The 18,626-nt window shown below is 39.9% G+C and overlaps 1 protein-coding gene and 1 pseudogene across 1 annotated transcript in view; one reads left to right on the plus strand and one right to left on the minus strand.

The window, feature by feature from the left end:
• The window catches only part of Zcwpw2 (zinc finger CW-type and PWWP domain containing 2), a 121,314-nt gene that overhangs the window by 45,626 nt on the left and 57,062 nt on the right, over nt 1-18,626 (plus strand). The window contains exon 4 of the mRNA XM_052187036.1: nt 17,661-17,775. Coding sequence (XP_052042996.1) covers nt 17,661-17,775 — 115 coding nt within the window. The remainder of the gene's footprint in view (nt 1-17,660; nt 17,776-18,626) is intronic.
• Nucleotides 9,146-9,678, minus strand: LOC127688424 (tropomyosin alpha-3 chain-like; annotated as a pseudogene).

The following is an 18,626-nucleotide window of genomic DNA, read 5'->3' on the forward strand; positions in this document are numbered from 1 at the left end:
TCTTCTGGTGCATGTCACTCCAGATGATAGGCCAACTGGAGTGTCAGGTGGGGTTCTTAAGAATAGAGTCATAGCCTGTAGCAGTTGTAATTTTCATCCTGCTATGAAAAAAATCTAAGGGCATAAAATACTGTGTTAATATATGTTAAAGTCTATATTAATGAAAAACATATTTAGGACCCAGTGGTTTTTCTGATCTATTAAGGTCATTTTATCTTGGACAACTTAATTTCTTACTCCTGCACCCCTACTTCTCACATTGCAGGGAGCACCCAGCAAAGAGCTTTGTCTCCCTACTCATGTCTAACTTTGCAGGGAGCACTGAGCGAGGAATGGAAGCAGTTCTCCTGGTGTAATTTTTGGTATTCCAAGCCATGTAATGAAAATACACTGTAGATATTTTATTCTCAGATTTTCATATTTTGTTTCCATATTTCTTCTGGTGCTCTCATTATCTCTCAGTCTCATACAATAAACGGGGCTGGGTGTTTGCATTAACTGACTCACATTTACCAGTGATATGGATGTGAAAATCATAAACTGGTTGGATTTTTAAATCCCACTTCGAATCAGTAAGACTTCTGTTTATGTTTATACCAAGAAACAAACTAGATTTTACAAGCACCAGTTGTTTGAAATATTCACTAACCTGAGTAAGCTTTCTAAGAAGTGAAGCCATGGTTATATAAAATGCCTATTAAAGATGTCAGGTTATAGAAGGAGGCATCACTGGGGCTGGAGAGATGGCTCAGTAGTTAAGAGCACTTACTGCTCTTACTGCTCTTACTGCTCTTCCAGAGGTCCTGAGTTCAGTTCCCAGCAACCACATGGTGGCTCACAACCATCTGTAATGGGGTCTGGTGCCCTCTTCTGGTGTGTCTGAAGAGAGCAATGGTAGTATACTTATATGCATAAAATAAATAAATAAATCTTAAAAAAATAAAGGAGGCAGCAGTAGGAAGCTGAGGAGCCTGGTAGTAGTTTTCCATACACATAAGATGAGATGGTATGCTGTGTTCTCTTTGCATCAGAGGAGCAAGAACGCTCCTATTGTCCAGAGGCCTTGCCACTGTGGGAGAAACCCATTAAAGAAGGCATGGCACCCTTGGGATTAACTTCCTACTGAAATGCTTTAAGTGTGAGCAGTCTGCCTGACAGAAGGAAAGGGTGGAGTTTGGTAAAGTGGAGCAGTGCTTCAGGACAGCACATGGTTGGCTCAGTGAGCCACCTGCAGTTTACTGCCACTAATACCCAAGCCAGGCAGCATCTTGTGATAGTGATGATGTACTTAAATTTATTGGAGACACCTTCCAAAAGGTCACTTGTATTTCTTTACATTATGATGTCTCAGGCTGATAGCTGTATGTTTCTAAAGCTATATAATACATAAGAAATAATATGAAGTCATGTTCAAAGCTAGGTGAGTTAGTATATCTGTAGTCTTGGCAACTGTGGAGGCAAAGACAGGAGGATAGGCATTCAGACTGAGCCCAGACTGCAAGTAAGTTTGAGGCTAGCCCAGGCAACTTGATGAGACCTTGTCTCAAAAGACAAAAGAAACAAAAACATAGGTGTTAGGAGATAGCTCAATGATAGAGCACTTGCCTAGCATTCACAAGGCCTGGGATTTAATCCCAACCCTTCAGTGACTGCATGCATGCATGAATGAATGAATGAAACATAATTATGGTCAATATTTGAAGTTGCTTTGGTGAATTTAAGATGATAAATAAAGCATCTTCTAGTATGATTTCAGTTTTTCAGATAGTACTTGTTGCTCTTACAGAGGACCTGGGTTCAATTTTCAGCACCCATATGGTGACTAACAACCACACATATGTCCAGTTTCAGGAGATTCAAATCCTATTCTGACCTCTGTAAGTATGAGGAACACATGCAGTACACAGACATACATGCAGGCAAAACACTCATACACATTTAAAAAATCTTTAAAATAAATACCACTAAGGTCATACATAGGTCCTGAGATAAATTGGTGCTTTATAAAGTACTCTAAAGGTCTGCAGTAGACATGAAAATAAGATTCCAGGTTATTTAGAAGTAACATTATCATTGGACCATATTCTGTTAGATTGTTTCATTTTAGTTTTATAGAGGACAAAATGTAACTAGATTTGTTGGTATTGTTTGGTTTTGTCTTTCACCTTCAGAGTCTGAGCTGGGTTTACAAATGCCACATTTAACAAAATCTATCTTTACAAGACTCAGTATTTACTGAGTTCTCATACTTAAGACTCCTAAACATGTAGGATTGAATAAAACATAAATTTGGTGCCCCTGTGAGACTTAAATGAGCAGACATGACACAGGAAAGACAAAAGGGATCCTGTTACTGGTTGGTAAGTGCAATAGAGAAGAATCAGGACAGCCACAGAAAGGGGATCAAGGAGAGGAAGGATGTCAGAATGTCCAGGTCCCAGAAGCACAGAGATCTTTCCCTTAGTAGCCAGCACACTGGTTGGTCAACAGTATTTCTTGTTTTGATTCTATTTTTTCTCTTCTTTCATTCTCAAAAGTAGCTAGGTTTTTTTTTTTTTTTTTTGTCTTCCAATACAGAAGCATTTTCTGTGTCTCCTGTCAAGCTTCAGGGCTTTTCTGTTTTTCTCACCTGAGTTTTGTACTGGCAGGCAGGGTAGGCTGTTACTAGAGAGGTCAGCCTGGACAGCAACAGAGGACATATTCTCTATTTGAAGGACAATAGAAGTCTGTCCTGCTAGTGCCGTGGGAAAGTGGCAGAACCTTGGAGAATAGCAGTGACTTTAGGAGCTGAGCCCATGTCACAAGGGCACTTGACCTGTGCAAAGATACTTGTTTCCAGGTGTGGCTGAAAATCATTTGGGCTGAATATTCATGTTGCCATGGTGGGGCAAGATAATTACCTGCTATGGCTTTGCAAATCTCTGTATGTCCTTTCAATTCATGTATATCTATCATGGCCTCACAATGACTGAGATCAAAATTACCAACTCGGTTAGGTAAAACGTGTCACAAATTGGTTTAATTTAGCAAAACTAAGGTAGTGTAACACTGCTGTTGCTTCCAAGCCTGAGTTGTAAGATTTATCCTCTTTAAACTCCAGGTCATCACAGCTTGATTAATTTTTTGGTGAACAAAACATCTTTGAGGTACAAAGCAACAGAAACTTGAATTTGTGCCAGACTGAAGTATTCTCTAACCCCCTGTCCTGGGCAGTCACACACATACTGCCGTCTCCTCTTCAGTTTCTCCTTCCTATCAGCATAAAGCATCAGCAAAAAACATCCAGTGCATTAAACAGCACTAATACGGGACGTTTAGCTTCTTAAGCCTTAAGAGATGGAACGATGCTGATACAAAGCCTTCAGTTAGCCATAGTATCTGAATGGAGCAAGATTGCATGAGACAGTGACTTATAGACTGAAACAGTAGACCCAGCTAGGACATTTCTCAGACATGTGTTACCTCCCTTCCCTGACCACCCATCTCTTTGGTCTCCAGCTTCCTCGACTCTAGAAATGGTCATGCTCACTCATTTTTGCAAAATCACCTTGTTTAGACTTATAAGGTCATAGCAGCCTTCAGCTCTTTCCCTTCCCTCCTTACTGCTTCTTTTTATTGTTTGTTTACCCACAAATTTGTTTCTCTAGTACTAGAGATTGAACCCAGGGTCTTATAGTTGCTAGGCAAATACTCAATTACTGACATAAGTTCTGAAATTTTATTTTGAAGTAGACTCTCCCTAAGATATCTGTGCTAGCCTTGAGCTGGCAGTCTCACTGTCCCACAGTATCCAGATGTTGAAATTACACTGTGCCCAAGCTGATCACTTCTGCTTCCCTGCTCTGCCCAGAGTTCAGTTACTGAGACAGCGCAAGTGCCTGGATAATATGGAAGTAATGAAAGGTGTGTTGTATTCCAGGGTCAGAGTCACAGCTGAGATTTCTCATCCTGACTCTGCATGTTTCGAGCTTGAGCATTTCTTTCTTAAACAGCAGGTTTGAAAAACCTTTCTGTGGGTGCTAGAAAGATGGCGCAGTATTTTAGAGCACTTGCTGACCTTACAGATGACACAGGTTCTATTCCCAACACCCACACGGTAGTTTACAACTGTCTGGAACTCCAGTTCCAGAGGATCTCATATTTTCTTCTGGCCTCCATAGGCACCTAGCACACATGTGGTTCATTTATATACATGTTGGCAAGCAAACATTGTAAGCGTAAAATATAAGTAAATAAATCTTTAAAATATTTATGTTAATATGAAACAAAACTAGTTTGAAAGTAAACATTATTACAGATAGTCAGGTTTTAGTAATGTGTAAGATTTTAGGACTCTAAACCAAGGACAATTATATTTCCACATTAGAAAATAAGGCACAAATGTACACACACATGCACAGGCAAAGATATGGTTCTGTGGCTAAGCACGCTTGCTGTACAACAATGGTGACTTGAGGTTAGATCTCAGTACCTTTGAACGGTCCAAGCCTGATTGGTATGACCTGTAATCCCAGGTCAGCCCAGCCTTTGCAAGCAAGTTCCAGGTCCAGAAAGTCTCTGTCTAGAGAATAATGTGGAGAATGGGAGAACAGGAAAATCATTTTTCTCTCTGGCTCTGCACTTGCACAAGTGCATGCATGCACACTACCAAGTACATGCACATACACCACACATATACCACCCATCTTGCTCTCCCTTTCCCTCTCCCTCCACCCCCTCTCTCCCCCTCTCACACACACACACATGCATGCAAAGGGAATTGCCAGAACATAGCTTAATTTATATAAGTCTATAAAAATTGGCATTTAACATACAAATGTTTCCCAAGAAAAAACATTAGAATGCTGTGAAAGTTTCCCTACACCTTTAACCATGTAGAGGAAAAGAAAGATGGTTGTTTTCCTATACTTCATGCAAAGTACAAGAGGTCTGTTTGACTATTTGATTCCTGTATACAAGAGCCCAAGAAACACATTATACTAAAGGCCAGCTTTTCCCCAGGAAATCTGTGCAGAGTGAGGGTTTCTGCTTATCACAGTTGAAGAGAGATGAGGCTACTGAGAATGGCCAGTACTTTGGACTGTGGTTAGAGATAATGATGCAGAGGTTGATAAAGATTCCACATGCTATCCCAATAGAACATTGTGGAATAGCAATGAGATATGTGCTTAGAGCAATTGTGAAAAGGAAGACAATGTCTTGTCAAGGGAGCTGCTCCCAGATACACAAGTCACAAGATAGACTTGCAAAACAAACAAAAAACAAAACAACAACAGACAAACAAAAGGCCAACCAAACAAAAACCCAATATGCCACAAAACACAATAAAAAATTCTTTCAAACAATACTTACTTTTGTTCAGACCAAGAAGTCAAGCTATGCATAAATGTTTCAGGAAATATTAAAAAGCTAACCGCCTGGTTTTGAACTTGTCCCTTTGCCCTGGCTGCCTGGCCGGCCATGCACTGACAGGCAATGACCAACCTGTTTTTATCTCGTGGAGATTTTGTCTCTGAACTTCATTATCTCTCTACCCAGCATGCTAAGTTCCTGTTCACAAGTTGTTAGCACACCATCCTCATGCTTCAAATCCTCCACAGCCTTTGTGGAGCACCTCAGGCAAACCTACACACTTTGCCACCATACCTTTCTCTCTTGAACCCAGACAAACCACCACGTGAAGGAAAATGCAACACAAACTTAGTTCAGAAACAATGGTAACTCAATTTCTAGGCACAACAATTAAAACCTAATCTTAAGCCTTATTAAAATCTGATTCCTCTGGTGGTGAATCCTTGTGGATCTGCCATGATACCAGGAAACTCTAGCAGCTACATCTTATCCTTCTGCTTTCCCAGCTCCAAAAAGACCTAACCTCTCCTGCTTCCTCTCTTCCTCTGTTCAACCCAGAAGTCCCACCAACTCGCCCAGTAATTGGTTCCTTTATTCACTAGGGAATTGGTTCACAAGAACAGGCCCAGGCCCATCCACAACACGTAACTAGATGCTTCATCTCTGTTGACTAACATTCATGGTGCTAGAAGGTGCTCTGCACACTACTGGAGGAGAAAGGTGATCATCAACATCACCTGGCTACAAACTCTAACCCATAACACTGGCCTGCCTATAAGACATTACTAGTGCAATAATGGAACAGGTATTATGGGAACAACCACTGTTTTATGGGATTTAAGGCCAATTCCATCAAATGGAACCCACACCTGACACTGCAAAAGTGTCCAAGAACCTGAGACTAGATAGGTCATGGGCCTAGAGGGGAAGCCTAATACTATTATTCTGTTCAAGGAACAGAGCAATAAAATTACTCCTAATGTCTCTCTCAACCCTCATCAAAGAAGCATCTCAGAGTAAATGAGAATTATCACAGAGATCCACAACTGCAGAGTGTGCAAAGAGTGAAAGATTTTAGAATTCTCAGTCCTAAGTGGGATGTTTCTATCAAACCTTTCTGCCTACAATCCAAGGCTCAGGATCTATGTGGAGGGGAGGCAGAAGGATTCTGAAGGCCAGAGGTGATCATCCAAGGAAACAGTGTCTTCCAGACTCAACAAGACTGATATGTATTTGAACTCACAGAGACTGTGGCAGCATTCCTAAAACCACCCATTTAAACCAGATGGGTCCCAGCACTGAGAAGGGGGAAATGGACCTAGGATTCTACTCCTAACCAAAAAGCTATTTTTTTTTAAGATGGTAAGGTAAGTATTTAATTTTTTTTATTCGATATATTTTTTATTTACATTTCAAATGATTTCCCATTTTCTGGCCCCTGACTCCCATAAAAAAAGTCCCATAAACCCTTTTCCTTCCCCCTGTTCTCCCACCCATCCCTTCCCACTTCCCTGTTCTGGTTTTGCCCTATACTGCTACACCAAGTCTTTCCAGAACCAGGCCACTCCTCTGTTTTTCTTGTACATCATTTGATGTGTGGATTATGTTTTGGGTATTCCAGTTTTCTAGGCTAATATCCACTTATTAGTGAGTGCATACCATGATTAACCTTTTGAGACTGTGTTACCTCACTTAGTATGATGTTCTTCAGCTCCATCCATTTGTCTAAGAATTTCATGAATTCATTGTTTCTAATGGCTGAATAGTACTCCATTGTGTATATATACCACATTTTTTTTTTTGCATCCATTCTTCCGTTGAGGGATACCTGGGTTCTTTCCAGCTTCTGACTATTATAAATAGGGCTGCTGTGAACAGAGTGGAGCATGTATCCTTATTACCTCCTGGGGAATCCTCTGGGTATATGCCCAGAAGTGGTATAGCAGAATCCTCTGGAAGTGATGTGCCAGTTTTCTGAGGAACTGCCAGACTGATTTCCAGAGTGGTTGTACCAATTTGCAACCCCACCAGCAGTGGAGGAGTGTTCCTCTTTCTCTACATCCTCGCCAACACCTGCTGTCTCCTGAGTTTTTAATCTTAGCCATTCTGACTGGTATAAGGGCAGAGGCAGGTGGATTTCTGAGTTCAAGGCCAACCTGATCTACAGAGTGAGTTCCAGGACAGCCAGGGCTACAGAGAGAAACCCTGTCTGAAAAAAAAAAAAAACAACAAAGAAACAAAAAAAAAAATCAAAAAGCTATTTGTAATTGATACCTCTGTCAAAGGGAAAATTAGTTTCTCTCCAGTGGGATTTCATTGGGTCTATCACCCACACCTCTTCCTCTTTTCCTCCTCCTCCTTCTCTTCCACTCCCTTTTCTTCTTCTTTTGTCTTATTGTCTTTTGCTTGCTTTTTAAGTTTTTTTGTTTTTTCTTGTGTGTGTGTTTGAAAAGAGAAAGAGAACATAAAAGTTAGGTGGGTAGATTCTAGGAAGAATTGAGGAGGGGAAAACATGATCAAATATATTTGTGAAAACAATCTTAATTTAAAAATTAATAAATTCCTTTAAGGCAAGTCTCTATTGCCAGAAACATTATGCACTTTGGACGCAGGGCCAAGTCAAGAGATCTGACTTGAAAGCTTCCTTCCTGAGGACTTCCTTCCTTCCTTCCTTCCTTCCTTCCTTCCTTCCTTCCTTCCTTCCTTCCTTCCTGTCTTTCTTTAAATTTAAAAAGTTCTTTTATTTTTAACATAAGCTTTTCAAGATTTCTCCATCAGTAAAAAAGCACAATGAGATGGCCCTTTAGAGACAGCAGCTTCAGGAAAAGGTGATGAGATGATTTTCATGTGGGTAAATCAGTGGCACAAACATAATTTTTCCCTTTTTGCCTCCCTTGGGGGGCAGGTGAACACTAAGAGGTCACCATAATACTAAGGGGCAGTATGATCAATTTTTGAGCAGTTGGGAAAGGGGTAGAGTTGAGACAAGTTTGGGCTCAGAGCTGGGGCGGAACAGTATCATGTTAGTCTAGCATGCACTAGGCCCTGGGAAGTGGGGGCGGTCTCAGACATCTCACCATCTTATTTGGTCACATCTGATGGAAAAAGTAAAAAATAAAAATAACTATAAAGTTGTTCAAAGATATCAAAACTGAAAACCTTCACAGCCAGAACAGATTTTTTTTTTTTTTTTTTTTTTTTTTTTTTTGGTTTTGGTTTTGGTTTTGGTTTTGGTTTTGGTTTTTGGCTAACCTCTTAGAATCCCCCCTTTTTTTGGCTAAGACTTGGTGCAGAGCACTGAAGTCTCCCACAGTGGAGCCTGCCTGGGCCCTGCTGGCTCTCAGGAAAGCAGGCTCATTCCTGTGTTTCTCCTCCATGGCAAGACAGTATCCATGAGGCTAAAATGTGTTGCTCCAAGCTGCAGAAGTGCTTGAAATGTTAAACATGGTTGCCGAGATGAAAAGTAATGTCAACGTGCATATCACAACTTCACTGAAGAGACTTCTCAATGTGCATATCACAACTGCACTGAAGAGACTTCGAGTTGTGTGCACATTCCCATAAATATTGTTCCCACGGGTGTGCAGCCCCTCCAGCTGGAACTCTGGGAAGAGGCTGACACAGTTTTGTGAAAAAGACTAGATGGGTGGAGGGGGGTGGCAGGAGGGAAAGCAGCCTTCAGTTAAAAAGATCAGCCCTCAGTTTCAAGGCCAGCTTCTGGGAGGCTCTGGTGGAGTCAAGATAACAGGGAGGATCAGCCGCAGGGCAGAGATGCGGGAGGTCTACGTCTCTTTCACTCGTTCAGGTCCAGCAGGGTCTGGTCCAGCATCCTTTGTGTACAGATATGCTCCTCCTTGGTACACTTCAGCTTGTCTTCCCAGTCATACTGGTCTTTCCAGTTTGGGTACCCATCTTTCAGCAAACTCAGCACAGGTCTCTGCCTCCTTGGGTTTTTCAATAAGAATCTTTATTTCTTCTTCATACTTGTCTTCTTTTTGAGAGCACTTTTCTTCAGCAGCACTCGGACACTTCAGGTTCTGGTTCATCAGTCTGATCTGCTCATACATCTCTTGGCAACCGGGACTCTGCCAGCTCAACACATTCCTCTGTATGTTCCAAGTCTACTTCAATAATCGCCAGCTTATGAGCCACCTTTTCATACTGCCTATCTGCCTCTTCTACAAAATGCTTTGCTTCCTTTAGCTGGGGTTCCTGGAGCTCCATCTTTTCTTCACCTATTAGAGCCCAATTTTCAATCCCCTTCATACCTCTCTCACTCTCATCAGCAGCCTTTTCTGCTTCCTCTAGCTTCTGCAAGGCAGTGGCAAGGGGTACAGCAGTTGGAGGATATTTTATCTTTTGATAGTTAACAGATAAGCAGAAGAGTCACATGACCTACTCTAGGTAATCTTTAATTTTTTTACCTTTTGGACAGGATTACTTTTTATAGCCCTGGCTGGTTGGAACTTGTTGTGTAGATCTGGCTGGCTTGGAACTCATAGAGATCCACCTGTCTATGCCTCCTGAATGCTGTAATCAAAGGCTTACCATCACACTAGTGTTGTTAGTGTTTTGAAGTAAAATGAATCACAATGTTACCAATACAATACATTCTTGATAAACATTAACTTAGTAACAAGGATGTGGAATGCATTTGTTTAATCAGACACTGGGCCTCTCTTGACAATCCAGAAGCCTTTGACTGGAAAATTCCAAGTTAATCACTGTAACAGTGTCTAGAGGAGTTTTAATGGACAGTTACAAACCCACTTTTTATGAAGTCCTCTACAGAATGATTTGATTCAGTTCATGTTTTAGAAAGCACATAAGCTAATCTGACTAAGTATTTTTTTGAAGGGAGGGAGGAAAGAGTTTATTTCATCGTATATCTTATAGTACATTATAAATGGTCATCAGAACAGGAAATCAGGCATAAAATTAGAGGTAGGCACTGAAGAAGAGGTCATGAAGGAATAGAATTGCAATCTTGTGCAGACTGATTTCTTATTTTAGCTGTTCAAGGTTGGCACTTGCAATAGTAAATCATCAGTCAAGAAAATACTCAATGATCTTTTGCCTACTAGACAATCAGATGGACACATTTTCTCTACTGAAGTGTCCCTTTTCAGTTTGATTCCTGTTAGGCTATATTCAATAAAAGAAAGAAAGAAAGAAAGAAAGAGAAAGAAAGAAAGAAAGAAAGAAAGAAAGAAAGAAAGAAAGAAAGAAAGAAAGAAAGAAGGAATGAGAGAGGGAGGGAGGGAGGGAGGGAGAGAGAGAGAGAGAGAGAGAGAGAGAGGAGAGAGAGAGAGAGAGAGAGAGAGAGAGAGAGAGATTGATTTTTGGTTTTTTGGATTTTTGATTTTTAAGAGACAGGGCTTCTCTGTATAGCCCTGGCTGTCCTGGAACTTACTCTGTAGACCAGGCTGGCCTCGAACTCAGAAATCCACCTGCCTCTGCCTTCCAGAGTGCTGGGATTACAGTGTGTGCACCATTTTTTAAAGAACCAGTGCCTGGTTTTGTTGATTCTTTGTATAGTTCTTTTTGTTTCTACTTGGTTGATTTCAGCCCTCAGTTTGTTTCCTGCTGTCTACTCCTCCTGGGTGTATTTGCTTCTTTTTGTTCTAGAGCTTTCAGGTGTGCCGTTAAGCTGCTAGTGTATGCTCTCCCAGTTTCATTTTGGAGGCACTCAGAGCTATGAGTTTTCCTCTCAGCACTGCTTTCATTGTGTCCCATAAGTTTGGGTATGTTGTGCCTTCATTTTCATTAAATTCTAAAAAGTCTTTAATTTCTATATTTCTTCCTTGACCAAGTTATCATTGAGTAGGGCATTGTTCAGCTTCCAAGTGTATGTGGGCTTGCTGTTGTTTTTGTTGTTATTGAAGACCAGCCTTAATTCATAGTGATCTGATAGGATGCATGAGATTATTTCACTCTTCTTATATCAGTTGAGGATGGTTTTGTGACCGATTAAATGGTTAGTTTTGAAGAAGGTACCATGAGGAGATGAGAAGAAGGTGTATTCTTTTGTTTTAGGATGAAATGTTTTATAGATACCTGTTAAAACCATTTGGTCAATCACTTCTGTTAGTTTCACTGTGTCCCTGTTTAGTTTCTATTTCCATGATCTGTCCATTGGTGAAAGTGAAGTGTTGAAGTCTCCCACTATTATTGTGTGCTGTGCAATGTGTGCTTTGAGCTTTAGTAAAGTTTCTTTTATGAATGTGGGTGCCCTTGAATTTGGAACATAGATGTTTAGAATTGAGAATTCTTCTTGATAGATTTTTCTTTTGATGAGTATGAAGTGTATTTGCTTATCTTTTTTGATAACTTTTGGTTGAAAGTTGATTTTATTCTATATTAGAATGGCTACTCCAGCTTGTTTCTTGGGATCATTTACTTGGAAATTTATTTTACGGCCTTTTACTCTGAGGTAGTGTCTGTCTTTGTCCCTGAGGTGCGTTTCCTGTGTGCAGCAAAATTCTGGGTCCTGTTTACATACCCAGTCTATTAGTCTTAATGTCTTTTTATTGGGGAATTGAGTCCATTGATGTTAAGAGATATTAAGGAAAAGTGATTGTTGCTTTCCATTATATTTGTTGCTAGAGGTGGAATTATGTTTGTGTGGCTATCTTCTTTTGGGTTTGTTGAAAGAAGATTCTTTCTTGCCTTTTATATGATATAGTTTCCCTTCTTGTGTTGGAGTTTTCCATCTATTATCCTTTGTAGGGCTGGATTTGTGGAAAGACATTGTGTAAATTTGTTTTTGTCATGGAATATTTTGGTCTCTACATCTATGGTAATTGAGAGTTTTGCTGAGAGTATGCCTGAGCTGGCATTTGTGTTCTCTTAGGGTCCGTGTGAGGTCTTCCCAGGATCTTTTAGCTTTCATAGTCTCTGGTGAGAAGTCTGGTGTAATTCTGATAGGTCTGCCTTTATATGTTACTTGACCTTTTCCCCCTAACTGCTTTCAATATTCTTTCTTTGTGTATTTGGTATTTTGACTATTATGTGATGGGAGGAATGCCTTCTCTGGTCCAGTCTATTTGGAGTTCTGTATACCTCTTGTATGTTTATGGGCACCTCATTCTTTAGATTATGGGCAGTTTTCTTCTATAATTTTGTTGAAGATATTTACTGGCCCTTTTAGTTGGGAATCTTCGCTCTCTTCTATACCTGTTATTCTTAGGTTTGGTCTTCTCATTGTGCCCTAGTTTTTCTGGATGCTTTGAGTTAGGAGCTTTTTGCATTTTCTTTGACTTTTGTGTCAATGTTTTCTATGGTATCTTCTGCACCTGAGATTCTCTCCTCTATCTCTTGTATTCCTTACATCTCTGACTCCTGATCTCTTTCCTAGATTTTCTATCTCCAGGGTTGGCTTCCTTTGTGATTTCTTTATTGATACTATTACTATTTTCATTTTTAGATCCTGGATGGTTTTGTTCAATTCCTTCACTTGTTTGGTTATATGTTCCTGTAGTTCTTTAAGGTATTTTTGTGTTTCCTCTTTAAGGGCCTCTACTTGTTTACCTGTGTTCTCTTGTATTTCTTTAAAGGAGTTATTTATGTCTTTATTAAAGTCCTCTATTGTCATCATGAGATGTGATTCTAAATCACAGTCTTGCTTTTCTGGTGTGTTGGGGTGTCCAGGGCTCGTGGTGTTGGGAGAACTAGGTTCTGATGATGCCAAGTAGTCTTGTTTTCTGCTACTTATGTTCTTGCACTTGCCTTTCACTGATTATCTCTGGTGTTAGCTGTGCTTGCTGTCTCTGACTGTGGCTTGTCCCTCTTGGAAGCCTCTGTGTCAGTACTCAGGGGAGAACAGTTCTCTCTGGGTTGAATTTGGATATGGAGAACTGTGGCACAGAGCCAGCCCCTGGGTGCAGACAGAAACCAGAAAGATCTTGTCCCAGGCTGCTCCTCAGTTCCTGTGTCCTAAGGTCTCTGGGAAGGTCCCTCGTAGCAGAAGTGTGTGTGTGTGTGGGGGGGGGGGGTGGTTCTTACCGGTGCTTACAGGTGTGCCAGCACTCGTTGGAGACTAGCTCTCTCCCAGCAGTATTTGGGTATGGAGCACTGTGGCACAGGATCAGCTCCAAGTGCAGACAAACCAGAAGCCTGACAGAGTATTTGAACTAGAGGAGAAATTTTGTGTAGGAAATTGGATTTTGTTTTTAAAGAAATGTATGTTAAATTTCTACTATTTAATATTGTGTTTTAGTTGTTCATATAATTAGCTAAAAGAAAGCAAAATTGCAGTCCGGAAAGGGAAAGGCAACATGATAGTTTTCTGTTTGTATTTTATGTGAATAGGAACTGGAATAAAAATAGTTATGAGTTGCTATATGAGTACTGGAGATTAAACCTGGGTTATCATGAAGAGTATCCAGTGCGCTGAACCACTGAGTCATCTCTAGTTCGAACATAATGTGTTTAACATGGTTATATGCTTGACAAAGCAGTGGAACCCAAATAGGAAAACTATTATGAACAAAACTTTCCTAAATAAGAGAAAAACTATTTAAAATGGGAAAATTCAGTTATATCTCGGATAATGTGATTGCTATACACAAGTGAATAGTTTGAAAATAAAATTGTGATATTCATTTTTGATGGCACCAAGTTATATGAAATGCCCTGGAGTAGGCGTGCGAAGCAAAGCATCAAGCCTACTAAGCAAGACTTCAAAATCCTACCACAAAGGTAGGGAATAAGCACAAGAAGATGGAAAAACAGGATCCACTTTTATTAACTCAGAAGATGTCAACTTAAGTTACTGTTAACAAAACCTCAATTTAAAAGGGAACACAATCCTAGTATTTGTAGGAACGTGGAACCTAGAGTGATGGTACTGGCCTGTAAAATACACGAGGTGTTAATGATAGAAACTCTTAACAGTTAAAGCAGTTTGTTACTAATATTTCTAAAGTAATGGAAGCTGGAATGGAACAACAGAGTTCACACGCTTAAAAGTGTTTCACTGCTCCGCATCACTGCAGTTTCCTGCCTGGGCTGTTGGCTGTAGTCTCCTAAGCAGCTGTTCCACAGCTACACTTACTTCTGCATAACCTGACCTCATCGAAGTAGTGAGATTGATAGTTTGAGGGCGTTAAACAAAGCCAGGTATGGTGGTACATTGCAATTCCCGTAATCAGAGTGAGACAGGCATGTCAAGTTCTGGCCAGCCTGAGGTATGCAGTAAGACCATGTCTCCAAAAGGGGGGAAGGTGGGGAATTCAAGTAAAGGAACATCTTGATCAGAGCTCTGCACCGTCCCCTGTTTTATGCTGGGTAGTAACTAAACACCTCTGCTGTCTTCTCGGCCCTCCCTATTCTGGCCCTTAGTAATTTTCCTGCATTCTCTATCTTTTATCATTGTCTTTCTGCCACCTCACCCTGGGTTCTTTGATACATCCTGAATATGTATCTATATCTGACCTTTGAGGATATCATCTCCAGAAACATCCTTTCCTTGAAGAGCTAAATGGCCGACTCCTCAAACTCCTTCAAGTCTGCACAGAAGATGCCTTTTCAGTCTTAGTGCATTCCTCTGACCACCCTTCTGCTCTCCCTCACTCTGTGGGGGTGATTTCCCTGGCCTCCTGCCTTGTAGACTTTTCTTACCCCATATAGTGCTAGCCTGCTTCTTTTCACATAGTAGACCAGAAGTGAGAATTGTCTGCTCACCAACAGTTCCCAAAGTGGGGGCTACATTATGTTGAACCAGTCAACAAATCACATAATCAGAAAGAAAGTTAAAAAATGAAACATATATCTATTGATATCAATGTAAAATAAATGTCTATATTTTTCAAGTGCTTATAAATGCATATTGTATTTATAGAATAGAAAAAGCATTAATCATGGTTGACTTAGTGAGAAAGAGTTCAGAGAATGACAAATACGAAATTTCAGAACCCATAGAGCTTGAACTTGCTACCTCTTTTACTTTTATCTTTCTTTGCCACCTCTTAATTAAAAAAAAAAACTACAGTGTACACTTGAGCCTAGTTCTGGAATTAAAAATTCTTTATAATGTTGAGGCTCAACCATTGAGCACCTTCAAACAGTGTTAATTTGTTCAACCACTAGGTGTCCTGTATCTACCATAAGTTCTTAAAGAAGCCCTGACAGATAACAGCTTTCCAGCTCCCTTAACTCTGTAGTTCATTGTTGCTAAGAGTCTTGAGTTGTTTCTTTAAAGGTAATCGAAGAGCATCTGGCCAGTTTTATGAAATGATTTCCACTGTACAGCTTCTTATAATCATGATAATATTGGTGCTGCAGAGATGCATTAACTAAAAAAACTAACATTTTTCTAGACAAGATCTCTCTATATAGCATGGCTGGCCTAGAGCTCACTATGTAGACCAGGCTGACTTTGAATTCACAGAGATCCACCTGCCTCTACCTCCTGAGTGATGGGGGTAAATCTATGTGTTACCATGCCCACCCTGACAGTCTTAATTTACATTTACAGTGTGAAAGCCAGCAAGATTGTTCAGTGGGTAACGATGCTTGTCTCCACACCTGATAACCTGAGTTTAATCCCTAGAACTCACCTGGTAGAAGGATAGAACTAGGCTCCTCAAGTTGTCCTTTAACTTCCAAACATGTGTATGTGGCACATACATAAAACTTACATTTTCATTTTTTGTAAGTAAGTTTAAAATTTTTATTGGATATTTTATTTATTTACATTTCAAATGTTTATCCCCTTTCCTGGTTTCCCCTCTGAAAGCCCCCTACCCCACTTCCCCTCCCCCTGCTTCTATGATGATGAGGGTGCTCCTCCACCCACCCACCCACCCACTGCCCCAGCATTTCCCTACACTGAGGCATTGAGCCTTCACAGGACCAAGGGCCTCTCCTCCTATTGATGCCCAACAAGGTCATCCTCTGCTACATATGCGGCTGGAACCATGGGTCCTTCCATGTGTACTCTTTGTTTTGTGGTTTAGTCCCTGGGAGCTCTGGGGGTTGTGGTTGGTTGAGATTGTTGTTCTTCCTATGGGGTTGCAAACCCCTTCAGCTTAACTTAGTAAAGGAATGAAATTTGCATTTTTGTATATGAAAGTATTTTTTATTTGATTATAGTCTTTTATTGCTTCAGTTATGTACCAGCGATTGTCCAAAAGCAGTTAAGAGGCATTTTCTGAATGTTCACAACACTCAGTGAGGTGTCAGATCTGTGGGACCGTGAAAGCTACAAAGATAAACACCCACCGTCCTCATGGACCTTCATCCATGGGTGGTGATAGTCATGGCCATCTGTAACTATGACATATGTCCGAATGTAGCAGATCATTAAATGATAATTGGGCATAGTTGGAGCGATTAGTTGATATTAATTTGGGAACTGTGAGAATCATGTGGTATTCGGAAAAAGGCTTTGTACACAGTTTCATTCTGTGAGTTGAGAGGGAATGTTGTAGAGGTTGAAAATTGTGTGAAAATGCTACATTATTCCTTTTACCTAGGACACGCCTAAGGTCTTCATGTCTGGGTGGTAAGTATGTATCAGTAGAAGATATATCCATATCCCCTTTGATGGCATTTTCAAAAAAGAAAATCATGTCATACATTTTATAAATTGCAATATTTAAAGACAAAAAACTTCCTAGCAATTAAAAAATTTTAGAAAATTTGCTGTATTAGATAATTGATATTTTTAATTCAAGTTCTTTTGTTCAGTTTTTAAACATCTAGAAAATGTGCAATGCCTTATTAGAATGACACACACTGAGTTTTTACTATCTTAGAAACTATCATCCATTGTGTCCTGTAGCACTCATGAAAAGTCAATGGTTGGCTGCTCAGACTCACATATTATGTACACGGAGAGCCTGGGGCACCCCAGGCGAAATCATGTGTGTGTGTGTGTGTGTGTGTGTGTGTGTGTGTGTGTGTAGGTCTGGCACAATGCCAAACTAGATGCAAATAGAATTAATGTTCTTACACTAAAAACACTGCTTTGTCATTCCCTACCACCTGAGTCTTTTTCTCTGTCACATAAAGTGAGGTTAGTGTTACCCCTTCAGATATAGTCCGCTGACTGCTTGCTTACCCTGGGAGTGCGGGAGATGCATCATATCATCTCAATGAACGGGTTATTAACTTGTGAGATTCTCACAACATTGCTAAGTTTTAAAACAATAAAATAATAGCCAGATAACAAACATAAGTGATATTTATGTGGTGCTCTAATTAGACCTAGCTTCAGTGAATGTTATATCAAGTATAGGTTCTAAAACAAAATTAACATTTAAAAATAAACACTATTACTTGACTGAATATATGCATTTCTCTAGATGGCTGAATGTAAAAAGAAGAAGAGGTGGTACAGAAGTGCCCTGGAGGAAGCACACCAACTCTACAGGTGTTCACCAGAGCAGAGACTAGACGTGTGCTGCCTGTCAAAGCGGGGTATGTGAAGTTTCCTCTTCTTGTCATCCAGACCCAAACTCCTGGATGTGTGCCTTCTAAAATATGTCTGCACAGTTAAAGCTTTATGTCTTTCCATTATGTACAAATATGGTTTCTGTTCATTATAAGAGAATTTTCAAGTAAATTAATAGCACATATCTTGTTCTCTGAGATTATTCTTAGTGACTAAACTCAGTTTAAACAAAGGCACTGTAATTAGTGCTTTCTGCTATTTTATTTACTCTTAGATCCTATAAACCATTACTTCAAAACATATAATTAAAAAATTAGAAATCACAGATTTAAAATGTATTCCTCATATGATAGTTTTTCAGGGATATTCTGGGTTTTGTATTATTTTGTTTTGTTTTGTTTTGTTTTTGAGAATAGTGTTTTCAAAATGCTTGATTTTAAAATAATTTCAGAACAGGGGTGAATTATATACTCACAAGTTAAAATTGTTTTATTATACTTTCCTTATTTATTGCGGACATATCATGGTATTCTAATGGAGGTCAGAGAACAACTTTAGAGGATCAGTTAACTCACTCTATGAGGTGGATCCTGGGGGATCAGTCAAACTCATTTGAAAGGCAAGTGCCTTTAGTGCCTGAACCACATCACAAGCTTACATTTTTTGAAAATGGCTCTCCTCATCTGTAACTGCAGGAGCCAGCGTGTCTTCTGGTGTGATGGTGACCAGAGCCACAATACTTGTCATTTGTGTTCTCCTCACTCTCAGGCCAAATAAATGACTTTACAACATAAGCTTAGGTAGATAGTTGTTTTGTTTGTTTGTTTGTTTTTAATTTTTCTCAAATAAAAGTTTCCTATACAACTGAGAATGTATG

The sequence above is a fragment of the Apodemus sylvaticus genome, chromosome 7 (assembly GCF_947179515.1).
Source record: "Apodemus sylvaticus chromosome 7, mApoSyl1.1, whole genome shotgun sequence".
Taxonomy (NCBI): domain Eukaryota; kingdom Metazoa; phylum Chordata; class Mammalia; order Rodentia; family Muridae; genus Apodemus; species Apodemus sylvaticus.